At 38.8% G+C, this 27729-nt stretch overlaps 1 protein-coding gene across 1 annotated transcript in view; it reads right to left on the bottom strand.

Moving 5' to 3' along the window:
- The window catches only part of LOC106933308 (phosphofurin acidic cluster sorting protein 2), a 50716-nt gene that overhangs the window by 10567 nt on the left and 12420 nt on the right, over nucleotides 1-27729 (bottom strand). The window contains exons 2-15 of the mRNA XM_015012452.2: nucleotides 18799-18886; nucleotides 12709-12798; nucleotides 11391-11516; nucleotides 9908-10070; nucleotides 8935-9026; nucleotides 8373-8453; nucleotides 7963-8022; nucleotides 5646-5797; nucleotides 4772-4865; nucleotides 3397-3480; nucleotides 1636-1769; nucleotides 1292-1424; nucleotides 1076-1180; nucleotides 66-172 (exon numbers count right to left, since the gene is read on the bottom strand). Of these exons, the coding sequence (XP_014867938.2) occupies nucleotides 66-172; nucleotides 1076-1180; nucleotides 1292-1424; nucleotides 1636-1769; nucleotides 3397-3480; nucleotides 4772-4865; nucleotides 5646-5797; nucleotides 7963-8022; nucleotides 8373-8453; nucleotides 8935-9026; nucleotides 9908-10070; nucleotides 11391-11516; nucleotides 12709-12798; nucleotides 18799-18886 (1509 nt within the window). The remainder of the gene's footprint in view (nucleotides 1-65; nucleotides 173-1075; nucleotides 1181-1291; nucleotides 1425-1635; nucleotides 1770-3396; nucleotides 3481-4771; nucleotides 4866-5645; nucleotides 5798-7962; nucleotides 8023-8372; nucleotides 8454-8934; nucleotides 9027-9907; nucleotides 10071-11390; nucleotides 11517-12708; nucleotides 12799-18798; nucleotides 18887-27729) is intronic.

Below are 27729 nucleotides of genomic sequence, written 5' to 3'. Positions count from 1 at the left end.
AACACTCCCTGATTAAACGTTTCATACAAACAAAGCATGTATGTGCACGTGTGCAGGCGACTCACAATCTCTGGATGCGCGTAACGATGGTGTTGAAGGCAGCCTGCACGTCGGCAGCAGAGCACGTGGAGACAATGGGCTGGCCCTGTTCATTGAGCAGGTCGGCTACGTACTGCACAGAAACGCACATGAGAGGGACACAATGGGTTAATGGGTAAGCGAGACTGCGTCTGAAGGACAGCAGAAGCAGGACAATCTGAGAAACCTCCTGCACAACCAATGCATGAAAGACACGTCGGATTGTACCACAACCCAACGTTGCTCACAAATAATGTGAGCCAACGTCGGGTTGGCTCACATTATGACACATAATGCGACTAAATCATGCTCTTTGTGATCCCTGTTTCTATAAGAAGGGTTTCTACAGATTATTTGTGTCAAAACTATCATTTATTGTGATACATTTCTTATCATGATTTATTGTTGTCACAATAAATTCCAATCAACAATGTTATGTGTTGTTGAGATTATTATTTGTACTATTTTTTCCACTTTTTGTTCAATGAGAGCATCAATAAATGTAAAAATAGGATTAAATGTTTAGTAATATAAATGACACTATTTTATGTGACTAGTATCCTAAAGAAGCGTTTTACAAATGTTTATGTTTTTCAAGAGTTGTATTTGCGTTTGTGGGGCCATGATTGTTGCATCATGCACTCACAGCCATACATTTACAAAAGAGTAAAATAGTTCTTATTATCACTTTTACTGTTATCATAATAGCACCATAAAGTATTGAGATAAAACTTTAATTCCATATCACCCATCCATAGTCAAACTTCTTAAATCCCCAGACAATAATTTTCAGATTTCATTGTCAATAATTCTTGTTAAAATACAAAGGATTTTGATTAATTTATATGCTTTTGCAGTGGCAAGGCTTTAAATAGAAATGGGTGAATAGATAAGAATTCTGAGTAGAAGATGAAGAAAACTCAGACTATAGAAACCCAGTGCTATTTTATGAACAGATTAAAAGAAGTTCTGAAATGTTATTTAAGGAAAAACACACCTGTCCTTGCCACTCTGTAGTGTTAATGAGAATGATGCTCTCTGGTAAGCGTTCGTCTGAGATGAGGATCTGGTTTAGCTGGTCGTACACGGACTTCCTGGGAACCTTGGAGAAAAACGAGGAGCAGAGACTCTGAAACTGATACAAGCACGTGCATCAGCCAAAGAAAATGGAGACAAAGACCCGTTAATGTTTTTACAGAAGAGCGACGCTTACCTGCGCTATAAGCCGGGAATCTGGGGAACACTCGCTCTCCATGCTGCTGGTCCTGTCGCTCTGAGCCTTGGAGTTCTGCCTGTCTTTCATGGAGGTGCTGCGAGGACGCCTCTGCAGCCTGTTCTCCACTTTACTGAGAATGCAAAACGCAACCAGCTCAAAACGTATGACCGGCAGAGAGAACAAGAAATCTAAGAATCTGGACTCAACTTGTGAATAAAAAAAGGAAAGCACCTATTCCACATGGACTCATTCTGGTTAACTTGCATAGTTAGATGCAGATGTTGGGTTGAGTAGGATCGGATTATTGTGTTTATTCTCGGATGCAGTGGTGAGCCGCTCACCTGGGTGACATGTGGTTTTGTGACTCTGTTTTGCAGAGCTTGCCGACGGTGCTGGGGATCCGTTCAGTGTTGACATCCCAGCTGTTAGCCTCCCCGACTCCAGATCCACTGTTTTCCGTCTCTGGCTCCTGGACCTGAAATAAAGAGGAGGAGTAACCAGAGTTATTAAGCATATTTCATAACCAGATTCCATACTTTTCTATTTTCCAATCTTCAACTCTTTTTTTTAGCTCGTTATACAAGGACAAATACATAAGTTCATTAATAAATTAATTTCTACAGCGACCAAACTATGGCTGCATAACATTAGGAAAACATGTGATATGTGACAGTAATACTGAATGTTGTGATGATTATATGGACTTGCAATAAATAAACAATAATCTAATAATTCAATGTCCATCTTTCTGCATTTGGTTAATTTGAAACACATACCTCATATTATGAACAAACAATTGAGTTAATGCAAAAAAAAAAGTTATTTATTTCCATCTAAACAAGGTTTCATTGAAAAATTAGCTTCTAGCTTACATCTGATGTTTCAGAATGGAAACAACTTAGCTGTAGTTTCTTTATGACTTCACCACCGCAGCACGTCTTTACCCTCAAAATCTTTTAATGTTGAATCAAAAAAGTGTTTAGTTAATAATAAAACATTAGCTAATAATTAACATTTATAGCAGTTCAGGCAGTTCTTCACAATGTGTGCAAAGATTCACACATTGAGAGAACAATACATTTGTGATATGTTAAGTGGCACTAGCTTAGAACTGCAATGCAAAAAATCCATAAACCAAAGTGGAAGGAATGTGGGCAAATAGATGAATAAAGAAAAAAACTAACATATTTTTTAGATAATGAGACAGGCAAACAGTCTGTAAATCTTGTGAAATACTGGGAGTTTTCAAAAGAACAACATGATAGTTTCTAATATCTTCTTCTAATAGCTTTTGAAATTACATTTATTTTAGATTTCTTAATTCTCCCTAAGCCTAGAACTTTTCATTGCATAAAAGTCTCAGTGTATTATCAGATAATTTAAACAGGTTTATGCATTTTATTTTATGACCTAACGAGAGCAAAATGACATTTAAGTCGGTGTCCCTTTTAAGCCCAAACGGCTTGGATTTGACCCAAAATAAATAATGGAAGTGATATCTGAAACAAATTTTTTAATTTTTAAAAGTAGTAATTTTTCTTCCTCGTTAATAAGCTTTATATTGGAAAAACATCTTTTACGGGAATCAAACCTAGCTCATTAATCTCCAGCAGTGTCTGCTCTGTCTACCAGGGGATCTGGAGAACAAAATAAGATGTTGCTCGTGTCTTTGCATGGCTCAAGTTGCTGAGGGTTTTTGGCAATTCTAAATGCCCGCCGTGACGAAGGAGATAAAAAGCTGTGGTTTGTTAGCAGCTGGCTGAAGAAACGTCTTCGATATTCGCTTCAAATTGGTTTAGTGAAGCAGATTGCTGAGACGGCCGCCCTGTGCTCGGAGGGGGAGCCACGGCTGAATGAAAAAGGTTAGGCCGACCCAGCAGCAAGAAAACAGCAGGAAACTCAGGGACCTCTCTCAGTCCTCATCATTCAGAGTTATCTTTGTCTGCCCTCTCACACTCCCTCTCTTTGTTTCTTTTTCTCAAAGGCCCGAGGGAGGAGGAGGCGGTGAAGTGAAAAGCGAACGGTTGGAAGGAGTAAATGTGAGAAAGAGATGCTCCAGAGGGGTTTGGTTTAAATTATGTGCCGCTGTTCCAAAAACATACCCCAACAGACGTTTCTGTGATGCTGTCATCTTGATATCGACTCCCCTGGACTTTACATCTGTCCACAGTCAGAAAGTCTCCGCTCTGCAGGGGGGAGAAAAAAACACACACACACGGCTACATTAGATTACATCCTCCATGGAGGAAACTTTGTAGTTTTTCAGATAGTTCCCAGGATTCCTACATGTGTTTGACAAGTTTTCAAACTTTTTCAGACTCAAATTTCCAGAGTTTTGAAGTATAAATACAAAAGTTTGCTTTAAATTTACTGTACATGTTGCTACAGTATATAGATAATCTGCACACAATGAATGAATGAATGAATGAATGAATGATGATATAAAAGTGAATGAATATAAAAATGGACATAAAAACGGAGCTAGATAGAGATAGAAATGGATGGATGAATATAAAACCCACGTGGATGGATGGAAGGATGGGTGTAAAAATGGAGAGATGGATTCATATAAGGAAGGAAGGATGGACAACGGACGGACGAATGGATGATTTACACAATGTAACAGAAAATAAAGTCTGGAAATACAAAATGTTTTCCACATTTTTCGTACTTTCCCAGACCTGTAAATGTTCATGTTTTTGTCAAATCCCATATTTTTCCAGACTGTAGTATCCTCTGTGACCTAAGTGTCTAATAGTCGTGCTATTCACCGCATTAATTTCACCCACACATCTAAGCCTGTTTGCGTGCTCAGAGTTAAGCCATTAAAAATATCCCTGTGCGTCTTGTAACATCTGGGTTAATTCATTTCAGTCTGAGATCAAACAACTTTCCTTTCTGGCTGCGAGACGTGTTTATGAAGTTCCACTGCAACACAACAAAATATGGGGCTACAGCAGCCTGCGATGCTTCGGGCTATTTTATTACAAGCTCAAATGGATTCCCAGATATTTATAAACGCCCCCCACCCCTCCCTCACATCGTTGGATTCAACATGCCTCTCCTGCCCTGCCTGTGTTGTTCTAATGGTCCATAAATCTGGGAGTAGGAGTTCAGGGCCACTCCATCCAATCTTCCTCATGGAGCATGGGAGCATAGTTGTGTCTAAGCGCGTGTGTTGATGGTGCTGAAAAGGTCATCTGGTGACACTCCCTATAAATACTGAGAGCCTGCAGGGGTGGACAGGGCGAGGACTTAAGTCTTCATCCTGTCCTACTAGTGGCTGCATTGCACTCAAGCTCGAACTCTGATTCCCTCGACCTCAATGAGCCGAGAGCTTACATTTAAACAATAGCTTCTTTTTTTTTTTTTCTTCTTTACATAGGAACCTATAAAACAAATGAAACTGAGCTCTAATGATAAACAATGAGCCTGGAAGACAGTCTGTTCATACGTGGTGATTAATTATCAACTTACAGGACAGGATAATTCTCTCTGCTGACTTTTTTGGCTGTGTGTGCTTCCGATCTCTGTCTGGGAGCTGGAGTGAGACATTCCTTCAAAGAATGGCCTAAAAAAAAAAAAAGAGGACGATATTTTAAATATTAGGAGTTTAAAACTAAGGGACACAAACTCTTCCGCTCAGCCTCGGTTCAACAAAGGAAACAAACCTTTAGAAGAATCTTATCTTGTTACATTATGGGGAAATCTTCTGATAAAATGAAACACTTTTAAATATTAGGCATTAAATGTAAATATTCCCAGTACAGATTTACAAACAGCAGAAGACAGCAACATCTGCGTCGTGTGGGAGAAATTGAAGACAAATACAAAGATAAACTGACTTTTGAATAGTTTCACCGAGAAATAAAGAAGCCTGTAATAATACCAGGCGTTTAACAGTACATGTGATTTATGGTGCAGTACGTACATTTTCTGATGAATTAATGCTAATTATATTTTTTATGACACCAAGCAAATAAAATTAAACCCTTAAATAAGAAGACTTAAAAAAAAATGAAACACCTTTGCCAGTGTAGGGGCTCAAACAAAAGCAGCCTATTATAAATGTCTAACAAGTATATTTTTTGTCATGAGAATTGGACACATTAAAAAAATTAGACTTTGGTTAAATTGTTTGGGTTTTAATTTCAAGTAACAAGTGAAACACAGAACAGACATAAAACCTAGATAACGTCCAAGGCTGCTCTGACTTCATGCAGCCAAAATCTATCAAGTCCATTCAGTTGCTCTTAATTCTGGTGTTCCCCAAGGTTCTGTACTGGTGTCTTCTCTATTTAACATCTGTCATGGTAAAATTTTTATAAGTTGGGCTTTAAGAAAAACGTACTTGAGTTTGGGCTTTGGAGTGCTCAGTACACTCTCGTTGTCCTCCATCTCTGGCCCGCTGTCGCTCTGGTTGTACACCTCCAGACTGTCGTAGAGCAAATCCAGATCCTCTTCAACCTCCTGGGTCTGGTCTACTGGGTCAGAGTCTAGCACCTACCACACACACACACACACACAAACACACACACCTTTAGTACCCTACAGACACATATTTGTCTTCATAGCCATGGCTTCAAGAAGTGTAAAAATCTAATGTTGGTTTAGACTTCTGGACCAAGGAAGGCCAATAAATTCATACCTTAGTTTTTTGTTTTTTTTTTAATGATAGTTAAAAGGTAGGTGAGTGCTGAGGTGCTGCACGGTGGGGATTTATATCATAGGAAGTGCACACAGGCAGGCTTGTGGACTAATCAGGTGATTAATGCCACTCCATAAGAGCAGAAGCTGGCGGGAAGCAGATAAACAGTCTGTCCCCCCGCCTCCTTCTGCCTGGGTATTTATAGAGCTGAAGCCTTGCACATTACCCAGGCACAAGGAAGAGATTAGTGACAGTGAACGTGATAAAAGATCACTGGGCCACCTGGAGGTTTCAGAGCCATCCAGAAAAATACAGCACTGAGGTAGCTGTGAGTGAACATCGTTAGACATACAGCGCCTCCCAAAAGTTAGAATGCCCCTTGATATTTTTCACCTATAATCTTGTTAGAACTACAGACTTACATGTGAAGTGTGAGGTGTACTTGTGTTTAGCCCTCCTCAGTCAACACTAAATGGAGCTCTTCTAGGCGAGGAATTTTTCTGTTCGTTCGTCTTTTTCACCAAACAGCTCAAGCTCTGACATATTAGATGGAGAGTGTCTCACGGGCCCAATTAAAGTCTTTTCACATATTCACAACCGCCTTTAGGTCTGGATGATTTTACGTCACGATGCTTTGCTCTAAGTCATTCCATTATAGGAATGGCTGTAAATTTAGAGTTGTTGTACTGTAGCACAAACCTCTACCACAGTTATTTTTAGGGGTGCACCAATAAATCGGCCTGGGTTTCCTTAAGTTTAGGAGACTGTGAAACCGATCTTATTCACTCATATTATGCAAAGGTCAGAAAAATCAGCCAATGTCCCCTTTTTCTTTGCCATGAGAGAGGGCTGATTGACTCACCCACCCACCAGGTCAGGTCTGCACGTACACGGTTAACAACAGTCACTCCGCCGTTGCCAACTTAGCAACTTTTTGAACAAAAATCAGCATCAGCCAAAATCAGAATCAGATCAACCAGAAAACTGCAACTGGTTTTATTACTAGTTTTATTTTGTATTTTCTGCACCCTCTAACAGCTTATGCCTTGTATTTAACCCCATCCAGCTTCCCTGTCCTTCCAGCAGAACTACATCCCACAGCATGATGCTGTCACAATAGTGTTTCACAGTGTGCAGTGTTAGCTTTCTATCTAATAAAGTGTTTTGCATAGGTTAAAAAAAAGAAGTAATTAATAAACAGCCCAAGTCCAATCTGACCATGTAGGCTGTTTCCCCCCCATAGCTTGTGGCAAACCGAACACAGGAAAGCTGTAACTTTCTTCTTGCCACTCTGACCTATTCATCAGCTTTGTAGAGTGTGTGAATAAGTGTTACTATTTGGATCGTCTTGGATCTCTGCAGCTCCTCCAGAGCTCCCATGGGCCTCTTACGCTACTCTAAGAAATGACCTGTGATATGAATATTGCAATTTACCGATAGACAAAAAAAAAAGAGGAATACAGTTTAACAATGTTTGACTTTCTTCCTATAGATTTTACATTTTACAACCTGGCTATGCTCATTCTAATAGTTTAATATAGTTTAGATTCGAGCGAACATCTGAATCTTACTCCAAAAAAGAGCTAAATTTCTCACTTTTAACCTTTTATACAACGTCTTCAACAGGATCCACAGAAAATATACTCTAAAAAGTAGATTAGTCATTCGTTTGTTATAAGAAGTAATGAGTTAATCAAGCTGTAAATTATTTCTGTATGAATCACATCTATGGGGAATGTATGAATCAGACATTAATTAGCTGCAACAATGCCCGTAACCTTGTTTTTCTTCTACCTTTCACTGCTCTGCAGTAAAAGACTATTCAGGCAGTCAATGCCGGGATAATTTTCTGCTGCCTCAATGGCAATATAATAACTACAAGCATCACAGCTGACTAACTTGAGACCACATAACAGTCTGGCTGAGAACACAGAAACAACCCAGCAAACCTTTTCTTTGGTGCTCAAAAAGATGCTTGTTTGGGCAACAACTAAAAAAACATAAAGCAGCTGTAGCTTACCTCGTCTGTAACCTTGAACCTCTTCAGCAGAGCAACAAATTTCTGCTTAAAGTTAGGTTGCTGTAAGAGAAGACCAAAATAAAAAAAAGGTGTAAATATGAGCAAAGGAAACTGCTGAAATAAATCTCACATTTAACAACCATCTCAGCGAAGCTTGGATTTATAAATTATCCTTGTTACCAACTACTGGATTACTTATTTCATGCAAAGGCCATTATAGTCAGTTCAGCGAGCCCACATTGGTCATTTACATGCTCATCCACATCCTGCTAATGGCTTGGACAAATGGAACACGCTGTGCTACTTCTCCTAAAAGCTTGTGGAACAGTACGCTACAAGTTTTATGCTATTCTCATGGTCAATGATTGGCGAACATTAAGCTCTTTGTGACAGGAGAGCGAGCCACTCACCCTGGTCATGGAGGTGGTTCTGATCATTTTCCTGCAGGGTTTCTTGGGCTTCCGGACTTCGTCATCTTCATCGTAAATATCCTGGCATTAAAACAAATGCAAATGAGACAGGAGGTCATTCAGCTATGCCATGTTCTTTCCATTTTCAGATGATGAATTCAACACAGCTCCATTTTATGGCCTAACCCGGCTATAAACCAAGAACAGCTACATTTATATTGAGATTAAATAAACTACATGGATAGTATATTTACTAATTAGGCAACCTCTGAAGGTGATTAGCTACACTGGATTTTATTTTGGGGTTTTGGAGTAAAGACAAATGTACATCCCACGTTACAGATTTCCATTTCCAAAACAATCTTTATTATCATTTATCTGTTTCCGTCCACTTCACGATTATGAACTCTGTGTTGGTTTGCCATATAAATTCCAACTGCAGCTTGTGGAAGCTACAGTGGTATGTTTGGCAAGCAGCTGAAAAATAATGTGAAACATGAATGTATACCAGATTTTACAGAGAGCTGCAGCACAGTCACAAAATGATTGTTCTGGCACCAACCTGGGCATTAACTGCGTCATCACTGGCCTCCTGCTCCGACGAATAGCTGTCATCATCGTCCTCTGAATAATTATCCATATCAGGGGAGCGGTCTGAGGTCAACAAATGAAAACAGATGTCAAAATACAGCGATACTGGCTACCATAGAGGCTATGATGGATAGAAAAATTATTTTCCTTTTTTTTTTTGTTTTTTTGCAAAAGTTCTTAAAAGAAAATACGACATTTTTATGCAACAACAATAATCTTGAATTTCTATCTTGATTTTCAAGCATTTAATAAGGCAGATGTGGCTTAATGTTGATTTTACTGGACTTCTTTTTTTTTTTAGATTTGGTGGAAAAGCTTTTCTTAATTAAATATCCTTTAAAGAAAACAAATATTTTCAGCTTAAAAATAAATCTGCTTTCTATTAATCTGGAGAAGCTTCTTTGTTCTTCCTGTTGCCTGTGAAACATCCTGTTCCACGCTCCAAGGTAGGATGGATGCTATTAAGGATCAATGAACGGAGAAAGATAAACATCTTTTCTTCCCTCCCTTCCTTCGGAGTGACACTCGTTTCATGCTTCGCCCATGAGCTCATGTGTTATGTTTGAGCGGCTTCCTTAATAACATCCAGAACAGCGTCGGTCGGATCAGAACGGCAGAATAATGCCACGGAGTCCGGACTTGGATCATCGTTGTCCAGAAAGAGAGCAGTGAAAGGTAATAGTCCCTCCATCTGTTCAGGTCTCACATTGACATTGCAGCCGCAGCTGAAGAGAATAACATATCTCTGGCTGTGGGACAGGCCTGGATTAATGGAGTTTATTCTGTTCTCAGTTGGGAAACTTGAGCCAGGTGGAAGAAGGGAAGAGAGAGGCCACAGCAGGGAGGTGCTGGCTCTGGGGTTGAAGGACTGAAACACATTTGGATTTGGACTCGGACCTTGCTAACAGACCCACAGCGGGAGGCGGGAGATGGCGCTCGCCCACCTGAGGTTTTGGTCTTGCGGCAAGCCTGCCCGCTGCTGTCCTCGTGGTCGATGGGCTGGCTGGACAGCGAGTACACGCTGATCTCTGCCACGCGCACCGGGGCCTCCTTCACGTTGCTATGGAGACCCAGAATCTGTCCCCCGTCTGTTGGGTGTTGCATCACCTGGACACAGTGCAGCATTTAGATCCCATTTAAATCACATTTAAAATCCATCCGTTTAGTTAATGATACGTCTCACCCAGAAAAAAAAGATTCTTCGGGTTTGAAAGTTTTAATTTATCCGCAAGCTAAACACCATCTGAGATCGCATCTGGTCCCATCGCTCTGTTCCGTTTTTCTAAAGCAGTGATTAAACAGTCAAAAAAATAAAACATATCTTCACACATGCATAGATGGTGAAGAGATTAAAGCAGGTTCTCTGAAACCACTGACAGCTAAGCTATCTGTAAATAAGTCTTCATCAAAAAAAATAACTGCTTTTGCCTAAGTGACCCAATCCAATCTGCGTCGCCTAGCAGCGCAAGTTTTAAATAAACGGTTTTGAATTAGATGAGAGAGGATGAGCTCTCCGTCTAAGCTCTGTCTGGGGGCTGCTTGTAATATTTCAGCTGATGAATGGCTGAACAGGGAGCAGGCTCATTTCGCTCAACCACCAGCAGGAGTCCACTTGAACTCTCCGAGCAAAGCCCAGGAAGCCACTTCCTCCCACACAATGCCTCGACGGTTTCAGAACACGAGGCACGGGAGGGTTCTGCTCTGCAGCAGGATGACAACGCAATTACCCTACAGGGTCCAATAATGGTCAATTTGGCTTCATTCATAAAAGGTCTGTGGGTTATTTCCCAGAAGAAAGAGCAGAGCGGCTGAGTGGGAATTTAAAACACAATAATGCATTAGTCTTGTTTTCCGATGCCAATCAGTTTCTGCCCCGAAGGCCACAGCAGGAAAACATCTCTGCCAGAGGACAGATAGTGATTAGAAAATGATTGATAACACCTGTACCGTGCAAAGGTATGCATGCCTCAAACTATTTGGGTTGGACATCATGTGAATGCGTGGTTTGGAGTTGGTTTTCTCTGTTATTTTCCCTTTATTGTGGGGACAAACAACAAGCATATGACTATCCCTAAAGAAGTAAAAAGGCTCAATAATAAATTATCTAATTCTTTTTCAAACAAACAAACTGGCTTATATTTATTCCAACAGCAAATCGACAATCAATGCACAGTTTTTTTGTTGTTGTTTTTTTTCTTTTAGTCTAGAATAGCATATATGGAGCAACCACCAGATGGTCGATCATTTCACACAGCTCTGTCTGATGAAAATGAATCACAGGAGCCCATTCTCCCTGGCAAGCAGAGCAAGGTAGAACACGTTCACAAGCTCAGAGCAAAATAGCGCGTTTCTCAAGCAAAACGGCTGAGAATGACACATGAAATGAAGCGGGTGAAAGCACTCCACCCCCAGATGAGGGGACGTTACCTCGGCCATATTGATGACTCCCACAGCCAACGTTTTGTAGCCCAGGATGGTTCGATTTTTGTAACGCTTCCGTCTCTGCAGCATGATTTGCAGTCTGTTGGCGTCCCTCTTTAGAAAGTGTGGGTACTGTAATGAATCGGAGGAAAACACGTCACTCACTGTAATACATTTCATCAGTTTATATAGTCCTACAAAGAAAAAATAAAAAGAAGGGTGAACCCGTTCATGGTTACATTTTTATGTACTTTTTGAAGATTAAAACACATATCCAAATATTCAATTGTAAATCAGTCTAATTAATTAATCTGTAAAATTAAAAAAATGTTTTCTGATGCTATGTTTAGACCATTTCTATAACCCGAAGGATAATATTGCACTAACGTTCAACTAATTTTTAAGGCAAGTCCAAATATACATAATTCCATTATTCAGGTGATATAAAGAAGAAAAAAAGTCTGTTTGCACAAGGATTTCTTTAGTCTTTACTGCAATATTTGCTCACACTAGAGGACATCCTGGAAAGGAATCATTAAAGATTCTTCCACTGGAGTCTATCGAGGTATCTGTACTGATTCAGAATTTAATCCCTCACTGTTGTACCACATGTATCAGTAGTCAGAATGTAGATTTTTATTATGTAGAAATGTACCTTTTTGAAATCCATAACTAAATTCTTCGAATAACTTTCTCACCTTTTAGGTCCACAACGTTCTCATAATAATCACCTGGTAGTTGCTGGTTTTATAAGTTGGCTGAATTTATCGCTTGAACTTTTCCTTTTTGAATTTCCTAAACTTTTTCAACATATAACGACTATTGAAAAAGGGCCTCCAATCCTGGGTAGGCGGCCCAGAACAACTCAAAAGCAGGTCGTTTATTCAAGCGGTACCAGAAGCTGAGGTTGGGACCCCAATTATGATGATGAGAAAGCACATGTATTTTAGAAATGTTGTAAAATAAATAAAAGCAACGTGCTATACCAGCTGTTGATACCAATTCTGTTATCCTTGTACCACTATTTAATTTTGTAGAAATGCCTGTATACTCAAGAGTTGAGTTTATTTATGGCCTGCATTTTCTTTAGAAGGTCAGAATCTGGAAAGTTTGGAAACCAGTGTTTAATGCCTCAAAAGTTACCATTAGCATGCGCACACGTGTCGTAATTTACCTAAATTACTAACTACTATACTATGCGCGATACTTAAATCACTATTGCCATTAAACAAAAATAACTACAAAGAAAGGAAATGTTTCAGCAGACATTTAAGATGCAGTGACATCTGTGTGAGAGTTTGCAGGGGAATGTGAGACGGCTTGCCTGTAGTGAGAAGGTGAGCTCCAGGTCGGTCTCCATCAGTCCGCTGGGAGGGAGGACGTACTCGTTTGATCTCAGAAGACGCTTTGAGCCCTGTGAGAAGCAAAAGGAAAGTAAATGTTAAAATTTGATGAATAATTACTAAAGATAAACTTTAGGCTCTGACAGAGGGCCGACTTTTTCGTCAATACATTTCTACCGGTAGAGCAAATGATGTGGAATCTGGGGAAAATAGGTCAAAACTAAATCGGACTTAAATACATCAATGTGAAATTTGACAACAGTTATTGCTCAACAGTAAGTAAGCCTAAACAGAATTAATTAATACAAATAAAACAAAGCTTAAAAAAAAAGAAAAAAAAAAGCTTATTCTCTCAGACAACAGTGAGCAAGTCTGGAAGTCTTATGTTTTTCTTCTTTTTTTTTCTCTTTAGAACAGGCCTGCTCCACATTCACACCTCCATGCAGAGTCGCGCCAACCTATACCCTTGAACAAACAGTCTCAACTCCATCACTTCTCCCCAGAGAGCAGTTTTTTTGTGTGTGTGTTTTTTTGTTGTTTTTTATTTTTTATTTTTGCAGAATAAGAGAAATATTTTGTTCTCAGAGCTCTAAATACACATCAGCCAAATCTTTACCCTGGTATGATGCTGTAATGTTAACTATTGCAGCCAATATTTTCTGTTGGAGAAGCACAACCACTGATTCAAGCTGCTACTTGAAACCACATTAAGCTTCCTTATCTAATGCTTGCCATTCTGCTTAAGACAAACTCATCACCTGAGCTAATTCTGGGAGATGGCCGCCTGAGGATTTAAATACAACCGGTCGTGGCAGTCTCATCCGAGCGGAAGCCAAACAGCACTCAGCATGTCCCCAGATGATCTCTGTCAGGCTTGAACATGCTTCTCTTGCATGCCATGGATTTAATCCATGGAGTTACTTTTGAATTACAGATTTCAGATTAACTTCACAATCAATTTTCTTGTTCTGCTGGTTGTAATCCTACAGACAGGAAAGCATGAAGCTACCAACAACTCATCAGGTTATAGTAACAAGTTTAGGCCGAGCTTGCTGTAAGCGGACTTTTGTTGTGCAACAGTTTTGGCAACGGCAATAAATAAAAAGTTCACAAATCTTCCAAGCTTAGCTCACGTATCTAGTACACATTCCAATTAACTTAAGACTTCCTCAAGAATAAATTCCTAAATAATGATGTAATGCTGAAGGAGGTGAGGAATTAGGCACAGAGTTACCAGAGTTTCTAAATCATAGTGATGATCAACTCACTCAATGATATTTCAGACAGTGTAACCAGTTTGCTTTTGTGCTATGCTAACGTTATTTTGTCTCTCACTTTAAAGGGGGTCTGAAGTATTTATATATTTCAGGTGTTTGCAGGTGGCTGTAGTTACTAACCTCTGAATACCAGTGGTACAATGTATCAAAGAACTACTTGAACCACAGTAAATGTTAGATGAATCCGATTGATTCAGGTCAGCAATATATTCAGTAACACTCATTTTCTACTGCCTGCCTGAGGTCTTTCTGCGTGGAGTTTGCACGTTCTCCCTGTTCATGCGTGGGTTCTCTCCAGGTACTCTGAAAGTCCAAAAATATGACTGTCAGGTTAACTGGTCCCTCGAAATTCTCCTTAAGTGTGGGTTTGTGCGTACATGGTTGTTTGTCCTGTTTGTCTCTGTGTTGACCTGCGACCCCTTCCGACTCCAGTCGGAATACATGTGTGAGATAATTGATGGATGGATAGTTTTCTATTGCAGTATGAAAATGCTAAGGTACAGTATTAAAACGTTGTTTTCTTGCTAAAAGAGCGAAAATTGGCCAGAAGCAACTTTTTAAATACATTTTTGTGAAGATGGAGGCATTGTGAGCCCTTTACACAACAAAAAACCTTTACATCAATTTTAGCTTCAGCTGCTGTTTTGTTTCCTTGGACAACAGCTTTAGCTTCCAACATGCAGCCTTAGCTTCTGAAAGCTCACAACTTATTGTGAGCTTTCACTCAATGTGCTTCAGAGTACCACAAAAAGAGAGTAAAAGGCCTTTGACAGCAGCTGTGGTTCTTGTGTTGGTATAACAAGAAAAACTAGGATAAATCTGAGTCTGACCTCGTCAACATCAGCTCCACAAAGAGGCCTTGTATGCAGACCTTTCGCATGCCCATTGACTAGCACAATGAATCAAGGCGAAAAAACCTAGGCACACTGAAACGGCACAACCTTGGCAAGGAAAGCTTGCACTCAATGTCCTCAGGCCCCCTTTTACTGTCAGCTACAGCTCCGACAGCAATCTCTCAGGGGCCACATGAGGATGGAGGGGTGCCGGGCTTAGTTAGCAAAGCCTCCAAGCAACTACCAGCTCATGGAAAAAATGAGTTCAATGTCACATTTCCTCCTATGGTTATCTTTTTTGAACACATTAAAAACTCTGAACTGAATCTCTTGTTTGCAGCAATGACAGGAAGTCTGTTTAGGTCACTCAAAGTGCTCGGCGGGGAATTATATTACAGAGGTTTTACAGGAGTTTGGAGGCTTCTGCTTCCACCCAACACACACCGATGAAGACGCACACAAATATAATTGGATCATATCTCAGCAAGCTGCACACCAAAGCTTTTCTGACAGCAACTTGCACTGAAATGAGAACTGTGCACCATTTGTGTCAGAATTCATTGTACAATTTGCTGAATACAAATGCATCGGGCTGCTTTTAACATGTTTAACATACTTGAAGTGATAAGAATCAAATCTGATACAACAACTATGCCCAGAAAAAACAAGAATACATCCTCGTTACAACTGCGGAGGCCTGGAGACTGTCTATATGGAAACCCATTACAAGGGCCGAGTCTGAGCTTGCATGTCACTTAACTTGATGAGTCCCACACTGATAAGAGACAACCATCAACTGTGTTCAACAGACAAGCAATGATGTAAAACAGGAAGTTTTGTTATTCACTGTAAAAACAAAGCCGTGCGATTCCAGGAATATTCCCAACTTGTTCCTTCAGCTCTTCGTCGTCTGTTTTTCCCTCCTCACCAAACCTGCTGGAAAATGCATTTAATGCTCCAATTCCAGAGCTGCGGCGGGCAGAGCTTTACTCAGCTGTCCTCGGGGCAGCTCAGCAGAAATGGGGAGATTTCACGCTCCGGAGACAGCGTAGCTCATGGATACGGCCACACTTGGTTGGCTGCCTTTACCTTCCGGACAGCGGCAGCAGGAGGATGCCGTGGTTTCTCTTTAAATAGAATTATGCAGCTTTGCAGAGTTACTATTTAGTTTTCATAATGAAGAGGTCAAAGTTCATCAATTAAATACAAGGAAAAAAAAGCTAGTTGACCTTTAAACCAAACTAATGCAAATGACTGTTTATGAAATTCTGTTAATTTGGTTGTTTGTTACAGAGGCAGTGGATTGCAAAACTATTCATATATCACAACTGCAAACTTCAATGAATTTCATTGGTATTTTATGGGATATGCCAACAAAATCCATCCATCCATCCATTTTCTTACACCCTTTTCCATAGTGGGATCTGGAGCTGGCGCCTATCTCAAGCGAGACATTTCGGGGGAGAGGCGGGGACACCCTGGACAGGTCGCCAGTCCATCGCAGTACCAACAAAATGTGAGGTATAATTGTGAAGTCAAAGTTAAATTCAGTTTTTTATGTTCAATTCAATTGCATACGTTTAAGTTTCACAAAGTTATAAAACAATACAATAAAATTCATTTGACTATGCCAAATGGTAAAACGTTTTCCACCAAGGCAAACCACCCGGTTGCATCGTTTTTATAATTCTGCAGCAATAACTCACACTGAGCATGCATCGGCAGTGCTGGAGAGAAGAACTCTTACATTGGATTCCAATTTTTCTTTCTTTTTTTTTTTTTTCTTTTACAAATGAAACTCTGAGAAGTGTGCCAACCATTTGTATTCTCGGCCCTGCTGTGTCGGCACATTATGGAATCACTTTTTGTTACAAGTACAGCTGCAAGACTTTTGAAGTAAGTCTCTACTTAGTTTGAACATCTAAGATTGTAACATTTTTGTCTGATCTTTTGTTTTTTAAGAGTTTGTGGCATTTATTTCACATTAAGGCGACAGAAAAGGGAGCAAAGAAATGGCCTGGGACCAGGAGTGGAACCCAGGACAGCTGTGTTGAGGTCTAAAGTTTCCTAATATTGTGCACCTGCCCTGTCAACTGAGCCACAGGGTGCTCCACTTATTCTTCATAAGAAAACAGCTGAAACTGAATCAGAATGTACGGAGAGCATCTATAAAGAAAATCTGTAAGAGCAAACATTTTCAATCACACACACAAAAAAAAACAAATACAGATTAAGTGATCCAATTTAAAGGACAGAGCAAAAGACAAGCTCCTGTTAGCTCCCACCTAATCCTCCTTACCTTTCATAGTCATTATATCAGAACAGCTGATGACTAAAACAGCTGAAAAAACTGACTGTTTCTTTAACTGCAGCTATGCTTGCTGCTACCTGTGTTGCTTTAAGCTGTGCAGTCAGACTACTGACTACAGGCAGCAATCCAACACTGTGCAACTGCAGATTAGTCTGGCATATGATCTGATAGAGCATCAGACCATTCTGGGTTACAAGTGAGTCTGTGTCACAAGTAGGCCTGTCACAATAACACATTTTGTTAGACGATAAATATACTATAATATTGTAGTTTTGAGGCCATTTTCAAGTTATATAATGGTAATAATGGCACAATAATGCAAGAACACATTCTCAAGAATCAATAGCCTTTAAATTCTAATGAACATTTAAACACTGGAGCTGGAAGACAAGGAAACAAAAGAACAAATGAAATGAATTATGAAGTCTCTGTAAACAACATTTTCTTTCTTTTTTTTTTTTTTTTTTTAAAGGGCTAGATGAGACCAAAGCACCAGACTGAAGACTTTTATCACTCAGTTTTCGGTTAAAAAAAAGAGAAAAATGATAAATCAAGCAAATGACACTTATTGAGTTTCTTTTCATTTATAATGAGATTTATTGATGTATTGTTTATTGTGGCAGGCCTAGTCACAAGTAGAATATTTTAAACCACCATAGTCTTATTGACAAGAAGAGATAAACTGAAGATTATCTTCAGTTTATATCTGAGCAGGTGAAAGATTTGAAAATATTGTTATAATTTTGGTATGAAAACTAAGACATCAACTCTGCACAAATTGATCCCAAATGAATGAATGAATCCATCACCAGATGAATGGATGCATGAATAAATGCATTCAGACATGTTAAGAGATGCATGTGTGGATGGATGGAGGTATGCCTGGGCAGATAGATATATTGACTGATACTTCAGGGGATGTATGAATGCACGTCTAAATTTAGAAATGGACGGAATGGTGAATAACATTAAACAAAGAGTTCAATATAAACTGCTGGGCTTATTTCCCATGTGACTGTACTATAGGTAGTGTGTGTTTCCCACTGTCTTCATGACAGCCTGAGCTGCTGCACAGTTGACATGGGGCTTCTGTCTGTCAGGAGCGATTCATGTCACACTTTATACCATATTTTTTCTCTCCAAACAGAATTCTATGCTGCGTCTGTAAGCTTGAGATAGCAGTCTTTATTTCCATAATAAATGACATTAAAATAAAATCCCCGTCTAAAAACCAGTGTCTGAAAAGAGTGAGATTTAATGTTGGATCCATTGTGCTTGATTTTGTGTGAAATTATCACATAATAATTCAAAGCAGAGACGACAAAGTTTTCAAGTTAAACGTTGCAAGCACATGTATGCACAAGCAATCAATGCAAGATGCACAATCCGTCTTAAAGGTGCTAATGCTCCTGCTTAGAGCGGTAAGCCGGACTGCCACCTGAGTGGATGTAAGGCACTGGGGCTTTCGGCGCAGCTAAAGAGGGTTTTATCCTGCAGCAGGATTACGTGAATGTCTTATCAACCAGGCCAACAATATAGAGCAGGAAGCGGACACGACGTGAAGCACCGAGTTCAGGCCGAGATACCCCACTTTCAAGAGTCTTGACAATGAACCTTTTCTCATCACACATAGGAGGTTAAGTTACCAACCTGGATTTTGACGGCTATCGAAAGCGAGTTCAGCTCCTTATCCAGTTCTTTGAGGACGACCAGCTTCTTGAGTGTGAGGCTGCACAGCCTGAGGGAAACAACAAGCAGACAAGCACTTAGAAAAAGTTGCACCGTCACTACAGGAAAGAAATCAGTAGCATGAGTCTGCACTAAGAACCGAGACCACAGATTATTCAAAGCAGTCCTTTTTGTTGGATACTAAACATTGGGATTTTTGTTTAAAATGAGGTAGAAAACAATTTAAGAATTTATATTGTTGGTTTGCAACAACACATTAAGATAAGAAACACAGAGTCTAATGTGCATAGCCATCTGCTGCTTATGAAAAAAATAGAAGTTTTTTTTAACGCCAATATTTTTTTATTGTCTTGAAAAACATACTGCAGAAAAACAAAACAATGATCTCAATTCCTGACTTGTAATAAAGAATACTTTTGGATATATACAAAAATTAATGTGCTCCTGAATTAAAATCATTACTGACATGGTGGTGAATTATTATTCATGAGTCCACCAGTGCATAAAAAAAGCTTCAATCTCATGTGTCGTCACTGAAACCAGACAGAAAGTTCAGATAAATGATTGATTAGATGCTACAAGCACATCAAAGACAACTCCTGCTCGCTGCCTGGCCTCTGTTTCTAGCACTGGCCTGGTCGGATTATTTGTAGTTTACTTACAACATGAGTCTATAGGCGAAACTTAATGGTCTTCCCCCAAGATGGGTGATATGGATTTTTATCATAATGTTTAGCAGTATTCTTTGTGAGAACAATAAAACAAAAAGTCTATTCGGTTATAAATGTGTCAGTGTTTCAGTCATAGCCACTCAAACAAAAATAATGCTATATTTTACAAATTTATAACTGTGCACTGCACATATATTTGAGGCTTAAATAGTCAAACAATTAATAAAGCAGGTGAATCATTGATGTTTGGCTACCAGATCATTAGTCAGCCGTGGCTTTCTTTGGCAGGATTTATGAAAGAAGCGCTGATATTTCAGCATTCCCAGGTCATCATCACTGTGAGTTTTCATGTCATCTCTGAGGACCCAAATTCGCATGTAATTAAAAAAGTCTGCTGCCGACGGAGGGGTCAGATCAGATGCCAGAAATCCCTTTGTTACTAGACACAAGTATCTCCACTCCTGTCTGCCACTGTGTTTTGTTGTAAATGAAACTCATTGCCATCTGTTCTGGCCCAGTGCCCGGACGTCCCTTTGCTTATACTCTGCGCCAGTTCGCTTTGACACCCAAACAGTAATTTCAGGCAGACCAGGTGTTATTAAAAAAAATACAACAAATATTTGGTTAAAGTAGCTACAGAAATGCACAGGGTTAGGAATGGAAGTTTAGAAAAGATTGCTAGTACTGATGCACAAAAGATGGATCATAAACTGGTTTCAATGCCGCTGACAGTCAAAACACAGCTCTGTACCAAAAACTATGTCAACAGTCAAGAGAGAAGGCATCTATGGAGTCGTCTCTAGCTCTAGATATCTACAAACACTCAGTGCAATGCAAAGATAAGTGACACGTGTTCTCTCTGTGCCCCAGCTGATAAGCCCCTTTAAGGGCAATACCTCTGGCACTTTTTTGTTTTTCCTGGTAAACCCTTCTGATTGACTGATCATGGATAGAAATCCAGTTTATTGTTATATCTAGGAAACCTGGTTCCCTGTTGATCGACAGACCTGATTAGCGTCTAGTTAAATCTGTGGAGAGAAAAATACAACCGACAGCCATGCCTTCACTCTGGAAGGAAATAGAGGAAACGAGAATTTCCTCTAACATTTTGCTTCCTAGCTGTAGAATTTAATGTCTTTCATGTATTAATGTGGTTTTATTTTAACTACAACAAATAAACCAAACAACCTCTCATTTTAGAGAGCTTTGACATTCCTACAAACAGGGTTCCCTACATTTTTTTCATGTAAAAACGTATTACTTTTCCAGGTTCAAATTTCCGAAATTCCTAATGATATTAAGGGAGGATGAATTAATACTGGGCAGATGGTTCTCTGAAGATGAACCCTGATCTTTTGGGTTTTTTTGTTATTTATTTACACCAATAGCTTGTTTACTTTGGTCCGAATCAGTTGATGATTTTGATAACTTGTAACTTTTTTCTGGCAGTTTGGTTCCTTTTTCCAAAGAGAACGTTCCAAATGAACCAAAACCTGTCACCACAAAACAGGCAAGAAAGTTTAGTGTGTTTAGTGACCCGATGAAGGCATTTCATTCAAGCTTGCAACATACATCACATCAATGTCGCAGCTACGTCGGACTGAGTCGGATTAACGCCATACACAAACCACTCTAGAGTTCGTTTTGAGATCAACTCCTCTGGTCTCGGTACAATTGTTTTGGTCTCCATCTTATTGAGGTTGCTATGTTGACATCTTCAGAAACAAAAGACATCAAGTGGGGAAAAGAACCAGAATTTTACACAAACTAAACATCTCATATGTATAAACGTCCTAAAACTCAGTCAGATCTACCCCTGCATGTGGTTCACATTGAACCATATGAAGATGGTAAGACAACAGTAACTCAAATCAAGTCTCCTTCAAAGTAACACATACTACAAGGAAATATTTTACAAAATATAATCTTATGTGACTGACAGACATGTCTGGTGACTGGCTGAACTTCACTGTCATCTTACAATGAACAGTTTCATACTGGCGCCCAGTCAGAGTCTGAGCACTTCACAGCTTGAAATGTTTAATCTATATGCCATCGCTAACAGCAACAGAGCAGCCCTGCTCCATCTAAGCCCATTACTCTCTCCATGTCACTCACTAAATGTTGACCTTTTTTAGCCTTTACTTTGCTGTCGCTGGCGCAAAGCTGTGGAATTCATTACCTTTCGAAATTGCAATGATGAATTAAAACTGCTTTTAGCACATAGTATTAAAGTGACATCTTTATGTTTCTACCCATGTTAACTTGTTTGATTTTATATGTTTTTATTCCAGTCTATGTTTTTAATTATTTCACTAATAAAAAGCACTTTGTCTTGGTGGTAGGCTGAAATGATTAATTTGGATTAATCGGTTACTGGAATAATTGTCAACTACCGTAATTTAGTAATCGATTATTTTATTTATTTATTTTTTTTATTTTCCTTTATTTAACCAGATAAACCCCATTGAGATCCAGATCTCATTTTCAAGGGGGACCTGGGCAGAAGTCTGCAGCGCACCGCAACCTGGTTACAATTAATCACCAACTGGAGTATAAAGACTCAAAAAAGGCCATTTACTGAAAAATCAAAATAGATCAAGCCAAAACTAAAAATATACATACATTTAAGATAAAAACACCTTTGTCTGTAAAAAGGCTTTAGCCAAAACTCCTCAAGTTTGCTTGTAAAAATACAGAAGTTAAATCTGTAGCATGTGCCAATTTTTATATGATAATCATCAGATTAATTGATTACTAAATTAAATGTTAGCCGCAGCCCTACTTGGTAGTGTCTGTTATAAGATGCGATGCCAGTAACCATTGGCTGATTGGTTGATTGATTGGCCATTAGAATTCAAAACAAGGTTGATTCTTCAGATAAAACAAATTAAAAAGAAATATAAATTAATAACATGCTCAAATAAAGTGGTTTTGCAATGAACTATGACATCTTGAAGAAGGCAGGAGCACCAGCAGGAAATTCAATGCTCCCAGTGAATCCTTTAAACAAGGGATCAGTACAATAGAAAGGTATACATTAAAGAAGCAGATGAATTTCCTTGCTGAGCTCTTGGTTGAATCATTAAATAATCTTAATATATTATTCCTCAAAGTGAAGCAGACAGCTACTGTTGAACCTAATGTATAATGTGAGATAGCTTATCTGTGGCTACGACCATCCAACAATAATCTGGGCTGAACAAACAAAACTACTAATCAGGCAGGGCACCCACTCTGCCGTAGTTAAATATTTGACTTTAGATAAGACTGCAGCAATCGTGGGTAAAATGATGACTGAATTATCTAACATGCCTTATGACCCCTTTAAAAGTAGAGGAAGATTAACATGTTTTACCACAAAGTGAAAAGTATTTAGCATTATGCAAACCAACTAAATATTACGGCAGACAAAACAATCATTATAACATGCTTATGGCTAACATGCATCTGCCTCTTAAGGCCTTCTTTACCCCAAACGAAGCATAAAATCCATCCAGAACAAATGTGGTTTCTGTAGAGTCTAAGAGGTAAGGCTCTCCTCATTATCCATAAAGAAGCACCAAAGGCTTTTTCCTGCTTTGAGCATGCACAAACTCTCCATGGCGGTCCATTGTTTTGGCTGCAGTGTACTGTGACTGATTCAGATTAAATTTTATTGACATGGGAATGTCAATAAAATTTGACAACGAAACACAAATTGCATCTTACTGAAAACAATTAAGCAGTAATTGAATGACATATGTACACAAAATGAATTGTATATAAATAGGCGTTGCTACACAGTGCCTGCTATGACTATAAATATGTCGCACAGTAGCAACACTGTATACATAGCTGTCCAATAACTACACAGTACAAAGGCTATGACTATAAATGTGTAGTTCAGTAGGTGGATAAGCCCCTCAATAATGGCTGGTTTGCTTTCCTGTTGCCTTCGGCTGAGTTACTGCTGCCGATAAGTGAATGATCTCTCTGTTCCTTTTCCGTAGAGGATGCAATTTCTCCAATAATTATATCTTTGACCTCATCTCTTTGATAGACAGAGCCATTAAAGGAGCTATTAAGACAACTACCTATGAGCTCTCTCTCTCCGTTTTTCATCACACAGATCTACTAACCTAGCAATTCTCAGATAAGTAACTTATCTTTCCTAGACACGGGCGCTAACAGAGCTAATGCTAAGCAATGTTTGTCATTGAATCAAAATGATTAAACAGTACTGGTATTAATTTGATTTGTATATTTATGTAAAACTACAGGTGAACTGGACCTATTTGTCTAGTAATAAGCATTAATAGTAATTATAGCAAATAAACTGAACAACACAATTGAAAACCTCAACTACAATTATTTTCTCAGTCAAAGCAATGCTGTAGATGGACTAAATATGGACAGATAGGTGGAAGTCAAAAATGCAGAATGACTGCAACCTCTGACATGTCTGGTTTTTCTCCTGCAGGTTTTGCTGACGACAAAACTTGGAACAGTTCTGAGCCTTTTGTCTGCAGCTTTTGCGAAATGATGACCTTGTCTTATAAGATATCATACAGTTTACATTACACTGACACTGCAAAGTTTTTAAACATAAACATACTTTGAAATCCTCGTGCCTTCAAACGTTTGGAATTGGAATAAAAATGGATTATGTGACTGTAGGCATCTGTGAGAGAGCATAATGTATAGTAAGGCATAATTAGACCTTAAAGTTTTGTCTGACATTACAAATGACATGAGCTAAGGCAAAATAAGAAGTTGTGTTGCATATCTCCAAAAAGGAAGTATCTTTAGATCTGAATCCACATAAAACATATATAAAACACTGCTGGTGTTCTTTTTATTTCACGAAGGGTCCGATGTTATTCTTGAAACAATGAATACATGGCTGAAAGAATTTTAGAAAACCGTCTCTCTGGCAGGAACTGATTCATGAGATCTAAATCATCTTCTTTCAAGGCCGTCAGCCAAAGAAATGCTTCCACTTTCAGAGTACATGTGGTCTCTATCACTGTGCTATTTCTGGACATCTCTGTGATAGTACAATTTCTAACAAAAACACTCTAATTTATGGGTCTACCAAAAATAGCAGCAGTTGCAGCCAAGGGAATACTCTACATTAAGAGATGAACTGATCAGGCTTTCTTCTGGCTGATAATAATTTCCAGTTATCTTCAAGGTTCTGACCTGTCAATTCTAATTCTGGACCATTCAATTATTTTTCTAAGGAAAAATACATTTATTATGAATCCCACATACTTTTCATTTTAAAAATTATCTACTTTTCCAGGCTGATACTTCTTAAGGTGATAGCTCCTGTTAGCCAATTTTAAATATAAATTCAAAATGCCCCTATCCTCATATACCTTGCAGGTATTTCTATGATGGTTAGAAATAAACTGAGGCTGGATACATGTGTGGACAGATGATACACGGAGGAACAGATGGAGAGATTGATGGATGAACAAATAGACCAAAATGGACACTTGGATGATAAACACATGGATGTATGGACACAACTCTATGGTAAAACCTTTAAAAATAGAAATATTTTTCCACGCTTTTTCCAAAAATTCCAGACTAGGACTGAACAAGAACCCTAACACTGCATGTTCCCAATCTTTATTTGGCTTAAGTCAAAATTAAATGAGTACGTTACAGATTGATGCGTTAATGGATGAATGATTTTGGCAGTTCTTAGTAGTGATGCATTTACTAAATGGAGGAGAGGGGAGTACTTTTTTTTTTTTTTTGGATATTTGACCTTCAGACAACAGGATATATAGTCTCTTTCCAATCCCTAACCAAATCATTGCTGCATATAAAAATTAAAAAATTAAAACTGTGAGATACGATGGCTTAAAAAGTGTCTGTGCAGCATAGCTGTTATGTTCCGGCTGCTTAGCGATCTGACCCAAAGATACGGCAAAGGAGCGCTCTGACTTTAACAATATCCTGACACAACAGAAGGGGCACTTTTGCTATTCTTTTCCCTGGTCAGCAATCTAGTTGATGTTTTGCCAGTTCCATGCCTTCGGATCACTGCACAGCATTTGTCAGGGGCACAAAGCGGGGGGAAGTGGTGAATGAAGGCTGAGTGATGTAACAGAGTGCTGGATGAAAAGAGACACTTTTTGTCCGGTATGTGCTCATGGGAGTTTCAGCCTTAAAGAAAAATTTTCCAATTATGTTTTCACTACTTTCAACAAACCATTTCTTGATTCCTTGGGATGAGAATACAGTCAGATTCAATTAATAAAGCATCCTGTAACAGAATGCTCTACATTAAATTCTTCAGTTCTTCAAGCTGAGTGGTACTGTCCTACATAAGTGGCAGATAAAAAAAAAACACTCTGAAGAAAAGGCACTTTCTGATGAAAGCCAAAGTACTAGGTTATATAATAACATCACAGTTTGTTCTCGTTTCAATGTATAATTCAACCCAAATAAAAGAAACGCTGTTCTGAAAGCAACTTCTTTTGAATATTTTATTTGCCAACACCAAGCACAAGTGCAACTCTATTCAAAAGGGACTTGCAAAAGGAACAACTAAAATCTCCCCAGGCTACAAAACAACCACACTTACTGCATCTGATTTAGATTGTCAAAATACAAAGCCAAAAACCACATATTGAAACTATATGTTGTAAATCCCAAAAACTCATTAACACCATCACGAACAAGCTGTCTTTTTCGTATATTTCCTTATTAAACTAAAAAGCAACATCAAATGGAAAGACAAGCCTTTTGTGAAAGCTGTGCAAAAGCAAGAAGACTAATGGTTAGTTATTTGGAAAAAGTTAAATTAATTTCTTGGCCAATAAAAGTGGCCCAAGCCAGAAAAGACCAAAACAGTTTTACGAGATTTACACAGTAGTGTGTGCCATAAGAGCTTAGCCTGCACTTGGGCTTCCATCAAAACCTCTTTTAGACCCCAAATATCTGGTCATGTGTGCCAGATGGCCATATGCTGGTTGAGCTTTAAATCCCTGAATTAAATCTTCTCACGGTCACAGTGTGGAGAAAAACACTGAAGAGCGTAAACAAAGTAGAAGAAGTCTCTTTTAAACCAAAGCCAGATTTGTGTGATTGTCAGGTTTAACAACAGCCAAAAGTAATATTAAAAAATGACAAGAATATAACCTTTTTTAAGATACATTTTAAAGAGGCAACCAGGTTTTACAGCTACAGCCTATTATTCAGAGAGCTGTCCATGTGTGTTTAACAAGACTTATGCCTGGATGTCAATACTTTGCCTTCAGTCAGAAAAATCCATGGATCAGTATGGAAGTGTTGCAGAATAACCACAGAGAAAATACCATTGTATAAAACTGTAGTATTTTGTTTTGTTTCATACCATTTTGTATCAAACAAAATGGTATTTTACATTTAAAAAAATACAAAATGTTATTAAATCACCCTCAGAGCTGTACTTACTCTTTACTAGATAAGAGTCAGCAACTGAACAGTGCTTTGTATGACTGACAGTGCTTTGGCGACGCCTGTTAAAGATGTCGTTATCTTTAACAGGAAAAATGGTGACATTTCATCATCACTGGATTTCATCACAACCCTATTTGGAATATTTGTAAAATCTTTCATTTAACTAAGGTGGCAGGTGGTACATTTAAATTTAGTAGACATGTGTGCAAACAGATACATGGTGTTCATGAGCTATGATGAACATCACACCTCCACATAAAGGGAGCCTTACTTATTCATAAAGGTACACTTCAATAGATGCATGGTGTTCATGAGGTATGATGAACATCGCACCTCTACATAAAGGGAGCCTTATTTATTCATAAAGGTACACTTCAATAGATACATGGTGTTCATGAGGTATGATGAACATCGCACCTCTACATAAAGGGAGCCTTACTTATTCATAAAGGTACACTCCAATCCAGTAATTTCCCCTGTACAGTGGACCAATACTTGAGAACCCACTTAAAACCGCTCACAACTGCCTATTTTAAAAGTTTAAACACAAGATTTGTCTTAATACGGACAATACAAACCGTCTTGGGAAGCAGCCAACAGTCTTCCTCATCTCCGCTCTTGGGTTATAGCTAGTCAGTGGTATGGAAAATTAATGGTGATTCTAGATTGGCTGGTTGATATTTCAGCTTCCCAAATTGCATTTTCTTTTCGATATTTTAGAGAGGAAAAAAAAAAGCGACTTTTCTGCTAACTTGGAGTTATGTGCCAAAGAAGAGTCCGG

The sequence above is a fragment of the Poecilia mexicana genome, unplaced genomic scaffold, assembly GCF_051168715.1.
Source record: "Poecilia mexicana isolate PSO_F unplaced genomic scaffold, ASM5116871v1 scaffold_15, whole genome shotgun sequence".
Classification (NCBI taxonomy): Eukaryota; Metazoa; Chordata; class Actinopteri; order Cyprinodontiformes; family Poeciliidae; genus Poecilia; species Poecilia mexicana.
The sequence above is the reverse complement of the archived record's forward strand: the minus strand, read 5'-3'. Positions and strand labels throughout refer to the sequence as shown.